Below are 12,459 nucleotides of genomic sequence, written 5' to 3'. Positions count from 1 at the left end.
AAAAAAAAAAAAAAAAAAACCTAACAATAGATGTGAGGGCAATAAAATAATTTCACACAACACAAGCTTCCCTATTGATAACGGCACGGCAAGTAGGTTCCGTTAAATACGTTTCAAAATGAGGGATATTCCATTGAAATTTTGTTTGGGGTAATAATGGAAACTAAATAGCTCTGTCACTGAAAGTATCAGATTTGGTATTAACATCGTCCTCCAATAAGGAAAAGTTAGAGAAAAGTCATTGCCTTTAATGCTTCAAACTGAGCTCTGCTTTGCTCCACAGATCACAGCTTCTATCTTCACCTCTCTTTCTCTCACTCTTTCTAGTGTCAGATTCCATTTTTACATTAACCATGAATACTATATTCTAATCCTTTACCTCTTCTTAAATCTATAAATACCCATCTCGCCTTCTCGCCTTCCCACCTTCTCACCTTCTCTTTTTGTCATCTTTGTTTTTCCGTTTCTGGGTATTTTTTATTTCATTGGTTTATATAACGATGAACGCTCTTGCTGCAACAAACCGTAACTTCCGCCATGCTGCTCGTATTCTTGGATTGGATTCGAAGCTCGAAAAAAGTCTTCTGATCCCCTTTAGAGAAATTAAAGTAAGAATTTATATGTTAGAAGATCGTGGGTTTCACTCTGTTTTTTATTTTGATTTTTTATTTTTCCCATTTTCGATCATTTTGATTTTTAACGTATTGAGTTTGCAGGTTGAATGCACGATTCCCAAAGACGATGGAACTCTGGTTTCGTATGTTGGATTTAGAGTTCAACATGATAACGCTCGTGGGCCGATGAAAGGAGGGATCCGATACCATCCCGAGGTGAAACACCCACCCAAACCCCCCTCCCCCCAGAAAAAAAAAATAGTGATATTATGATGAGGATTATTAGTATTCTTATGTGATTCTTTCTGAAAGTGATTTGTTGATGGTAATTTGCGTTATTGTTATCAAGTTGTTCTTGAGATATATGTACATAAAGAAAATTACCATGATCCTTGGTCTTGAGTTATTGTTATCTCAAGAACAATTTGATGTATTAACATGATCCTAATAATTTGATATTAACATGATCATGTAGGGTTAGGATTATGATCCTTGGACTCTGATCAACCTTGATAATGATATACATAAAGCCATTATCTTAAGAAATTTCATAATTAAGGTCTCGTTGGACCCAACAGTCTGATTGATTGTTTTTCGTGGATATCGGAATATGGTTATTTGTCATAAGCCCTATAATTTTCGTCGGTGAGTTGTGAGAGAGGAAAAAGAGGGTGCTCTATGCATCTTTATTGGTCATTGCATTAGCTTTGTGAGGGGCTTGTGATTGCCTCGTTAGCACTTTACATTCTTATGCTGCAGTGCTTGACTGCTTAGAAATGTCTAAAATAGCGAATTTAACTGCTTCAAGTGAATCGATATAACATGCTATCATTAATGTAGACCATAATCTCTGGGTGGTAGGACACATACAAGTATTACCTTATAGGCACTGCTTTTCTATAGCAGGCTATGTAATTTCTTCTTACTAATATTATTCGTAGTTGGCATGTATATTAATGACATGTTGCCTCAGAACTTAGATGCCAAAAATTTCTATACTTAGCATGCGGAAAATTTCAGGACGGTAATTACATGACAGAAATTTGCCTACCTTAAGTTATATGGATAGGATACATGTAACAGCCTCTCTTGTGAAGCAGGAGGAAAGGCTGCGTACATTTGTCCCTCTCAGACCCTGCAGTAGCGGGAGCCTCGTGTACTGGGACGCTCCTTTTTATACGTGTTCTTGTTTTGATGATTCCAGTGCTTGGTCGCATCTCCACTTCACCCATGCATATCTGCATATAATATTGATCATCTCTTTCGCAAGTTCTTGGGATAGTTCCTTGTTTAGCATTTAACCAGTGGAATGAAACTTCACACCCATACCATTTAAAGCTTCCCCTGTTCTGTTTTCTTGACATGAAGGTTCATTGATTTTGATCAACAGGTTGACCCCGATGAGGTAAATGCTCTGGCTCAATTAATGACATGGAAGACTGCTGTAGCAGACATTCCATATGGTGGAGCAAAAGGTGGGATTGGGTGTTCCCCAAGGGACCTCAGTAACAGCGAGTTGGAACGTCTCACTCGTGTCTTCACTCAGAAGATCCATGATCTTATTGGAATTCACACTGATGTTCCTGCTCCTGACATGGGAACTAATGCACAGGTATTTCATGCTCTGTTTGTTGATGGGATTCTTGTCTTCTTGGACTATTTTTATTTTTCCTAAAACTAATGTCCATTTTGCTTATATTGGAATTGGGCAGACAATGGCTTGGATTTTGGATGAATACTCAAAATTTCATGGTCATTCACCAGCTGTTGTAACAGGGAAGCCTATAGTAAGTATAAGCAATTTTTCCACCAAAAAAAAAATGTATAAGCTATTTGCTTCTAAACTAGAAGCATTTAGAAGCAATTGAATCAAGTCTTAAGAATCTTATGTTATATTGTTTGGTATTGTAGGATCTTGGTGGATCACTTGGTAGAGAGGCTGCAACTGGACGAGGTGTTGTTTTTGCTACAGAGGCTCTGCTTGCTGAATATGGGAAGTCCATTCCAGAGATGAGATTTGTTATCCAGGTATGTTCCAAGTTATTTTCAAACTAGAGAAAATAATCTCTTGGTATGCATACCAGGTCTGTTATAGAAGATTAAAAGGAAATGTGTATCCTTTCAGGGTTTTGGTAATGTGGGATCATGGGCAGCAAAGCTCATTCATGAGAGAGGTGGCAAGGTTGTTGCTGTGAGTGATATTACTGGTGCCATAAAAAATCAAAATGGGCTTGATATCCCTGCTTTGCTGAAACATAAAAATGACTCTGGAAGTTTAAAGGATTTCCAAGGTGGAGATGTGATGGATATGAACGAATTGCTTGTGCATGATTGTGATGTTCTTATCCCATGTGCTCTAGGTGGTGTCCTTAACAGGTCTGTGTCTTGTTTTCCTGAAAAGCTTCATTTTTTCATTTCATACTTTCCAGTTAACTTTTCTGCAAAAGTATCTTCATCTGTGTCTACCAGCAAACATGGACTATACATTCATTCTATATATGTTAGTAGATAAAAATATCATGAAGCTTCCTCTCGATGGGTTTTGAGAAGTTAAAACTGTTTGTGATAGGATCCAAACACTTGATATGAGATCTTAACTGATTAAGGTTCATAATTCCAGTGTTTTGTCATCTTCAATATTAACTGTTACTCATGTTTTATTCCAAAGGGAAAATGCAGCAGACGTGAAGGCCAAGTTCATAATTGAAGCTGCAAATCACCCGACTGATCCTGAAGCAGATGAGGTGACTTTGGTTAGCAGTAATAAAATTATTAATCTTCAGACTGCAACAAACTTACTGTAAGTCCGGATGTTTTTGTTGCAGATTTTATCCAAGAAAGGTGTTATCATACTACCTGATATTTATGCTAATGCTGGGGGTGTGACTGTGAGCTATTTTGAGTGGGTTCAGGTACTTGAAAATGGAATTACTGGGAAAAAGAAAAACACTTGGCAGCTCTTTCATTTTTCACCTTTTACCTTAACATTAGAGGAAGAAGTAACATCTTTTGTTGCTTTTGCAGAACATTCAAGGTTTTATGTGGGAGGAAGAGAAGGTGAATGATGAACTGAAGAGGTACATGACAAAGGCTTTCCGTGACATCAAAGCAATGTGCAAGACCAATGACTGCAACCTCCGCATGGGTGCCTTCACATTGGGGGTGAATCGGGTTGCGAGAGCGACAATTCTTCGGGGTTGGGAAGCATAGAACATTTTTTTTGGTTCTAGCTGAAGAAAGGAAATTCATAGTTCTCATTCTTGCTATAGATTTTTTTTTTTTTTTTTTTTTTTTTTTTGAGTGTGGTGGGGAAGCTTTAGAAGTTCTCCTATTTCTTTATGTTTCTTCCTTACTAGGCATGACCCTCAACATAGAGCAATTTGATGTATCGATGGGAGCATTCATTGTATTACAATTCAAGCTGACAAGGCACCCAATCAACAAATGAAAATAAAACTTTTCAAAGTGAGTTTGAGCTTATTATTTTGTGAATTGTGATAAGACTTTTGTGCTTATTAGTTTGACGATTGTAGTCATCCAGAAAAATGTTTCTGATATTTTCTGTTCTATGGGAACAAAAAAATGGAATAAAGCTTTTGGTGTCAACTTGGTGTTTTTCCCTTTTTTTTGAAACGAAAAGGGGGGGGGGGGAAATGCTAGAAATAGTTCATGCCAAACACAATTTTTTTGACGTCATTTTGGTTTCATTCCAAATACAACAAAAAAAGTGAAAACTAGGGTAATAGTTCACCAAACACAATTTTTTTGTTTTAAAACGACATTTTGACACAAACTGAAAATTCGGTTGTTGACACGAAACGTCATTTCTGGTATTGAATGACTACCAAACGCAGCCTAGGTCCTCTTGAATTGGATGGGACCGTTTACAATCTGTGGACCAACTCTGATGGCCCTGCCTAGTGCCTGCCAGAAAAAGTCTAATTGAGTGATTAACACTACAGCTCTTTGCTCCCATGGAAACTTGGTTGGATCTCTTCACCTCTCTTCTCCCACCAGATGATTCCCCTGATATACCCATGCACCACACTATTATCCTCTTTCATAGACCACCAGCAGTGCTCCAGATCACTGACCCTCCACATACCCTAAACCCCTGCCATTTCATTAATTACACAACAGACTACCATGTGTATGAAACAAGGCCCTATACTCTCTTCATCAATCGCCGGCAGCATAGATCAGAGTGGCGACAGTTTCTTCATACCATGTGCCACGTCAATAATACTCAGCCCCATCAAGTTCCAGCCCCACTTCTCCAGACTGTTGACTCTGCTTGGGAACTCCATCAGAACGGTCGTCTTCCTTGTCCTCGTCTGATCCCTCTTATGGACGCGTATGACGACTGGCTCATCGATACGGCTGCCTTCTACGCCTATAGCAGTTCTTCCGATCCAGATACTGATTGAGTACTTGTTTATGTTTTGAGTATGTATTAAGTGTGTAGTGAGTATGTAGTGAGTATGTATTAAGTGTGTATGTATGCCTGTATGTATGCCGACACTCCGACATACGGTCCCACAAGCATGTGAAGTCCATGTGAAGGACACATGGCTTGGGTCCCACATGTCCTCCTCTATTGTATTCCTTAGGCTATTTATAGCCTCTTAACTAATGGATTTGGGCAGAGCCCGTTTGACGAATACCAGTGAGAAGAGAATGGTATCAGAGCCTTCCCCCTCCCCTTTCTCCGGCTAAGGTCCGTCTCCGGCGGCTGACCCTGTTTGGTTCGAACCTCTTTTAGTCCAACTGATGTTCTAGGCCACGCCCTATTGCAGGTTACTCCGTAGTTTTGGTTCTCTGGTGACAGAGAAAGAACCTTTGAGCGATGGGTTCTCAGGCCAAGGAGTGGCTGTTTTATACCCTGTAACGGCTCAGGTTGATCTGTCTCTGAGACCTTGAACTCCGGGGGTCCTGATCGGCCTCGACTAGGCATCTGTTGATCTAATTGAGTTTCACCAACGGGATATGCTGCTCGGATTTGGATTACTGCCTTCTTTACGGTATGTCTCTTTCCAGACGTTCTACTTCTTCTCGTAGTTCTTCCTCGTCTTCTTCTACTTCCCCTTCTTCTTCCCGGTCCTCATCTTTTTCATCCATCGAGTCCCTCTATGAATTTGATTATCTCCCTGAAGATCAACTTATACCGTCAACCCCTTCTCCTCTTCTAAACCCCTATACTGTCTTCCCAAAGAAGACTTCTTCTTCTGCTACCTGGAAAACCCTCTTGGCCCCTAGGAAGAAAACCCCTCCGGTTAAGGAACTTGTTCAGGCTTCCCGATGTGAGTTATATCACATCCCTGCCACTGATAAGGAACAACTGTTCACCTTGGAGATCCCAACCTCTCTCATCCCTGATTGGCAAAACCAGGGTTATACCCATCTCCACTTAGGCGCAATTAAGTTTGCCCTTACTTTCCATGGCAGGAAAGGCCTTCCCGTGGTCTCCCGTATTGCTCTACTTGACAGTCGTTTTCTCCGGTATGAACACGCTGTTTGTTCTACTATCCAGACCACCTTGAACGCAGGAACCGTCTTCCTTACCCTGTACCCTAACTTTAATGTTCCCCTAGCAGATCCCCTTCTCCCTACCGCGTTAAAATTCCAGATTCAAATCTCTGGTTCTCCCCTTGCCCCTACAGCCTTAGCAGGTACTCTCCACTATCAAATGGCTTATCGGTTACAAAACCATGCCTTTGATTTGTTCACAGGCCATTCTGAGGATGCCTTATTCCTCTCAGTGGATTCTGACCATGTTCCTAGCCTTACCCATGTCCCACGACAAATATCTCGAGATGAACTTCTTCGTCTCATTCCCTCTTCTTGGGTTACGGCTTATGAACAGCAGATGGCCTCCCAGCAGCCTGCTCCGGTGGAACCCCTCCAGTCTACCGATCCACAGTACATCCGTCACCCCTCTGGTGAAATTGAAATTAGGTTTCCTCCTCCACAACCATTGCCAACACCTTTTCCGACTCAGTTTCAGGGTATGATTCAACCAGACAAGATTCCAATCAAATCTTTTGATACTCAAGGCAACCCTGTTTACTATTTCTCCGATCCGGTCTCCGGTCATAAATATTTTGACCTGTGCGACTGTGATGACTGTCTCCAGGACTCTGACGATGCAGACCTCTATCGCCCTAAAAGAAAGTCCTCCCAGACTCTTCTCAGGGAACGATATGAGTCAGGAGATACCACAGTTGGCCCCTTAAGTACAGAAGCCCGGTATCCTTTTATGGTCCAATATGGAAACCCTCTTTCAAAACCACCCTATGTTCCACCTCCGGTCTGTAAACCTCCTTCACCACCCAAACCACCGTCTCCTACGGTCCCCCCTTGTTGCATGTATGCTCCAGGATCCTCTTCTTCTTCTCCTGTGAAGAATTTTCCTGGTCCTACAGATTATGGTCCTGATTCTCATGGTATCCGTCATGTTTGGAAAGTTAAACCACCAATTCTCCCTTCTGGACAACCAAAAGAGATCTCCCCAGCTGAAGTAGCTCTTAATTGGCAAAACGAAAATGCCATAGTCCAAAACCAGTACTTGGAACGTATTCTTGCTACTACCCAGCATACCCATAGTACTGTTGGCCGGCATACTCAGTTGATTCAATCCCTGAAAACTGAGATGGATCAAGTCCATATGGAACTCGCTGGTATTGCCTCCTCGACTGCTGATACAGCTCAGGCCTTTGCTCTTATAGGTCAAAAGGAGAAACATCTGAGGTTTCTTGAAGCCCAGCTTCACAGCCTTCAACAGGCTCCACCCCAGGCAGCAACATCCAGTCGACAGCAGCCTCTCCCCTTGACAGTTCCCAGTGTGACTCCTCAGGATCCTTTTGCCATGTACACTATCCCGGCTCCCCCGGTGGCTTCACAGCGATCTTTTCCCCTTGAAGAATTGAAAGCCTTACAACGTCAACAACGAAATCTGAACCCCAGGCAACAGCAACAAAAACAGAAAAACCCAACCTTGGAAAAACCCTTTCCCTCACAATTCCAACCATATCCTATGGCTGTTTCTTATCCTGCACCCACACCACCTATCCCAAGCTATCCATCACCTTTACCTTCACCTTCACCCTCTCCACCCCGAACCAAACCTAAATATCCTCCTATAGGTGCCATAACCCCTTCTGGTGATGATGTCCTCACAGATCTACTCACCACTTTAGCCCTCCAAGATCCAACACCTGTCCCTTCTTTCATGAATACAGGCCAAGATCCTCCTGCTCCATATCCGGCACCTCCTACTGTTGATGAGATGGATGGTGATCAGGATGACCCTATGGTTCATAATCCTGAACCCATACCACAGCCCCCTCCAACATATGCTCCATTTTCAAACCAAGACCCTAAACAGTTCTTCACCTTGGATGATGTCCCTGTCTCTAAGTGGGCATCTAGGTTTGCTGATTTTCATGCCTGGATTAATGCTGAACTCTTACAAGAAGGTGCTACATCCGTCAGTGTTCTGACTAAGTTTGTTGCACGACTTCAAGGAAAACTCAGGGAATGGTATTTAGCCCTCGGTGGTTATAGACAATTACAACTTGTCCAACTCCCTGAAGGCCAGTTCATTACAGTCTTATATCAAGAATTCCTTGGTCCTGTCTCGAATGATATCACAAAGGCTCGTGAAGAGTTTTTACAGCTCAAGTGTTGTTCTCTGGCTCGTCCAGATCTTGACAAACACTATATTCGTATGACAGACCGATTCCATAAGATTGGTGGCCTTGATGATGAGAACCTCAAGCAGATCTTCCTCAATTCACTTCCAGATCCCCTTGGTGCTGATACTCTGCAGTTCCTTCGGAACCAGAACATTGCTCTCGCCTCTTGCAGCATCGGCTCCTTATACAGCTTTGCTCTCACAGCTCTTGACAAACTCTGTAATGTCAAGAAAATCTGGAAAGAATTACAGTCCAAGTCTGACAAAGTGTCCTCTGCCTGTGACACTTCCTGGATGAAGATCAAATGTAAAGGTTCTGATCACTCCTGTGATTGTCCAACAAAAAAGCAGTTCCATCACAAGCAGTTCTTTCCTTCTTCCCGAAAGCACAAGAAAAGGTTTCCGTTTAAGCCCTCCCGGTATAAACGGTTTAAACCACAGTGGAAATTCCTTCGGAAAAAACAGTTTCGAGGGAAAACCAAGAATACTTCTTGCTTCATCTGTGGCAAAGATGGCCACTTTGCAAAAAACTGTCCTAATAGAAGTAAGAAAGACAAGGTGCTTCATATGCTTTCCTCTCTCCATCATGATGATCTACAAGATGCTGATCTTGAATCTCTGTATTCCTTAGATGCAGAGCCTACGGATCTCTCCCTTTTTGCTATTGACTACCCTGATGAGGTTGATCCCCAACACCTCACAGACTCAGACCCAGAGTCTTCCTTCTCCGAGTCCGAGGATTCAGATCCCCTCTACCAGGTTATCCCTTTCCTTTCCCAGAAAAAAGAACCAGCACCTCTTCCCTGTCAGTCTATTACCCTACCCCATGCTGCAGTAACCCTTCTTCCTGAACCGTATGCTAAACCTATTCATCTAATAGCCTTTTTAGATACAGGTGCTGCAACAACAATCTTGTCCCCAAAGGTCCTTCCCAATCATTTCTGGAAACCTCAAGACCCTGCTTTGCCATTTTTAGCAGCTAATGGTGAAACCTTCCATATCACCCTAGTTACTAAAAAACCCATTAAAGTTCAACTCCTTCCAACCCTTTCTTTCTCCCATGTTATGTTAGGATCCCAGTGTCCTGGAAAAGACCTTATTATAGGTTTTGATGTCCTGAGTCATCTCCCCCTTAAGTGGACTCAGCAAGGTCTTGTGTATAAACAACAACTTCTTCCCTGGTCCCCTTTTTCTAACATATTTCTTGCAGAAATAGGTCCCACTTTGTTTGATGATTGTAAAGGAAAACTTCTGCAAACCTCTTGTGCAGATTCTCATACAGAATTCCTGACAAAGTGCAAACATCCCCTCTGGCAGAATTCAAAGTTCTTCATCTCCTTACCCTTTAAGAAGAATGAAGATGTCAATCCAACAAAAGCCAGTCACCCTGGAATGCCCCCTGAACATTTGACACTTGCAGTCCAGGAGCTTAAGCAATTACAAGCTCAAGGTTTACTTGAACCTACGGTGTCTCCCTGGGCATGTCAGGCTTTTTATGTGAACAAAAGAACAGAACAGATCCGTGGCAAAATGAGAATGGTTATTAATTATCGGCCTCTGAACTTCTTCCTGGCTGATGATAAGTTTCCATTACCAACCCGTCCTGCTCTGTTACTTCAGTTAGCCTCAGCAACTGTCTTCTCCAAGTTTGACCTAAAAGCAGGATTTTGGCAACTTGGTATTATTCCTGAAGATCGACCAAAGACAGCTTTTTGCGTCCCTGGTCATCATTTACAGTGGACAGTTATGCCATTTGGTTTGAAGACGGTCCCATCAATATTCCAGCGTGCCATGATGAAAATCTTTGCTCCTATTCAAGAACATGCCCTAATTTATATTGATGATATTCTTCTGTTTTCATCTACACAGGATGAACATCTAAGCCTTCTTCAGCAATTCCATCAGATTGTTCAAGACTATGGAATCATGCTCTCTCCAAAGAAAATGCAGATTGGTGTCTCCACCATTGACTTTCTTGGAGTCACTATTACCAAAGGAACATATGAGCTTCAACCGCATATTGCTACCTCTCTACAGCAATTTCCTGATGGACCATTGACAAAACATCAGGTTCAGCAGTTCCTTGGTATAGTCAACTACATGACTGAGTTTCTTCCTCAACAGATCCGCCACACATCTGTTCTTCATCAATTATTGAGAAAGAATGCTCCTTCCTGGTCGTCTGAACACTCTGCAGCAATTCATGCTTTGAAGCAGTTAACTACAAGACTCCCCTGTTTACAGATTCCTTCTGATGGGCGTAGGATTCTCCAAACAGATGCTAGTGATACTCACTGGGGTGCAGTTCTTCTTGAAGAAAATCCTGATTCTACAAGAACAGTCTGCGGTTACAAGAGTGGCTCATTTAAAAACTCTGAAGCCCATTATCACTCCACTTTCAAAGAAATTCTTGCAGTTCGACGCGGCATTGAAAAATTCCAGTTTCACCTTATTGGACATAGGTTCCTCATTGAACTGGACATGTCTAGTTTCCCCCGAATGCTTGAGTTCCGACAGAAACAGCTTCCTAATGATCAACTACTCCGGTGGGCTCAATGGTTCTCAAAATGGTCCTTTGATATCAAACACATTAAAGGAAAAGAAAATGTTTTGGCAGACTTTCTATCCAGACCATCCTCTACCTTTTCTGTCATCCCACTCCTATACCCTTTAACCCCAGGAGCTTCATCTTCCTCCTCCTCCTCAGCCACACCACAACCTTCACCCAGCCATTACCTCTGTTGTAATATCCCTCCTCATCTTCCCCCTGAAATCTTTCACACCTTAACCTACAAAGCCATCCTTACCTATAGCAAGCTCACAGCAATCCAGCTTCTCAGAATAGCCCTTAGACAAGAAGGTCTCTTTCTTGCTGGCTCTTCCTGCCACCCAGACTTCCCCTATCTTACAGTTTTCACCTTTAATACCTTCCATGACCTACAGGAATTACCCCTGATATATAAATGCATCCTCTGGCATTTATGTACAGCCTACTCCATCGCCATCAGCTTTCCTCTTCAAGCTATTCATGGTATGTGTTCTCAATGGTATGACCCTCATACGGTCCCACAAGCATGTGAAGTCCATGTGAAGGACACATGGCTTGGGTCCCACATGTCCTCCTCTATTGTATTCCTTAGGCTATTTATAGCCTCTTAACTAATGGATTTGGGCAGAGCCCGTTTGACGAATACCAGTGAGAAGAGAATGGTATCAGAGCCTTCCCCCTCCCCTTTCTCCGGCTAAGGTCCGTCTCCGGCGGCTGACCCTGTTTGGTTCGAACCTCTTTTAGTCCAACTGATGTTCTAGGCCACGCCCTATTGCAGGTTACTCCGTAGTTTTGGTTCTCTGGTGACAGAGAAAGAACCTTTGAGCGATGGGTTCTCAGGCCAAGGAGTGGCTGTTTTATACCCTGTAACGGCTCAGGTTGATCTGTCTCTGAGACCTTGAACTCCGGGGGTCCTGATCGGCCTCGACTAGGCATCTGTTGATCTAATTGAGTTTCACCAACGGGATATGCTGCTCGGATTTGGATTACTGCCTTCTTTACGGTATGTCTCTTTCCAGACGTTCTACTTCTTCTCGTAGTTCTTCCTCGTCTTCTTCTACTTCCCCTTCTTCTTCCCGGTCCTCATCTTTTTCATCCATTGAGTCCCTCTATGAATTTGATTATCTCCCTGAAGATCAACTTATACCGTCAACCCCTTCTCCTCTTCTAAACCCCTATACTGTCTTCCCAAAGAAGACTTCTTCTTCTGCTACCTGGAAAACCCTCTTGGCCCCTAGGAAGAAAACCCCTCCGGTTAAGGAACTTGTTCAGGCTTCTCGATGTGAGTTATATCACATCCCTGCCACTGATAAGGAACAACTGTTCACCTTGGAGATTCCAACCTCTCTCATCCCTGATTGGCAAAACCAGGGTTATACCCATCTCCACTTAGGCGCAATTAAGTTTGCCCTTACTTTCCATGGCAGGAAAGGCCTTCCCGTGGTCTCCCGTATTGCACTACTTGACAGTCGTTTTCTCCGGTATGAACACGTTGTTTGTTCTACTATCCAGACCACCTTGAACGCAGGAACCGTCTTCCTTACCCTGTACCCTAACTTTAATGTTCCCCTAGCAGATCCCCTTCTCCCTACCGCGTTAAAATT

At 42.8% G+C, this 12,459-nt stretch overlaps 1 protein-coding gene across 1 annotated transcript; it reads left to right on the top strand.

Moving 5' to 3' along the window:
- Nucleotides 1-220: 220 nt before the first annotated feature.
- LOC122073072 (glutamate dehydrogenase 2) lies at nucleotides 221-4,094 on the top strand. Its single transcript, XM_042637579.1, has 9 exons — nucleotides 221-608; nucleotides 717-830; nucleotides 2,005-2,226; nucleotides 2,327-2,401; nucleotides 2,526-2,642; nucleotides 2,740-2,990; nucleotides 3,283-3,358; nucleotides 3,440-3,526; nucleotides 3,639-4,094. The coding sequence occupies exons 1-9, from the start codon at nucleotides 501-503 to the stop codon at nucleotides 3,822-3,824; spliced, it is 1,236 nt and encodes a 411-aa protein (XP_042493513.1). The 5' UTR covers nucleotides 221-500; the 3' UTR covers nucleotides 3,825-4,094.
- The last annotated feature ends 8,365 nt before the right edge of the window (nucleotides 4,095-12,459 follow it).

Source organism: Macadamia integrifolia, chromosome 3 (genome assembly GCF_013358625.1).
Source record: "Macadamia integrifolia cultivar HAES 741 chromosome 3, SCU_Mint_v3, whole genome shotgun sequence".
In the NCBI taxonomy this organism is placed as follows: domain Eukaryota; kingdom Viridiplantae; phylum Streptophyta; class Magnoliopsida; order Proteales; family Proteaceae; genus Macadamia; species Macadamia integrifolia.
Note: the sequence above shows the minus strand (reverse complement) of the source record. Positions and strands in the feature narration are given on the sequence as shown.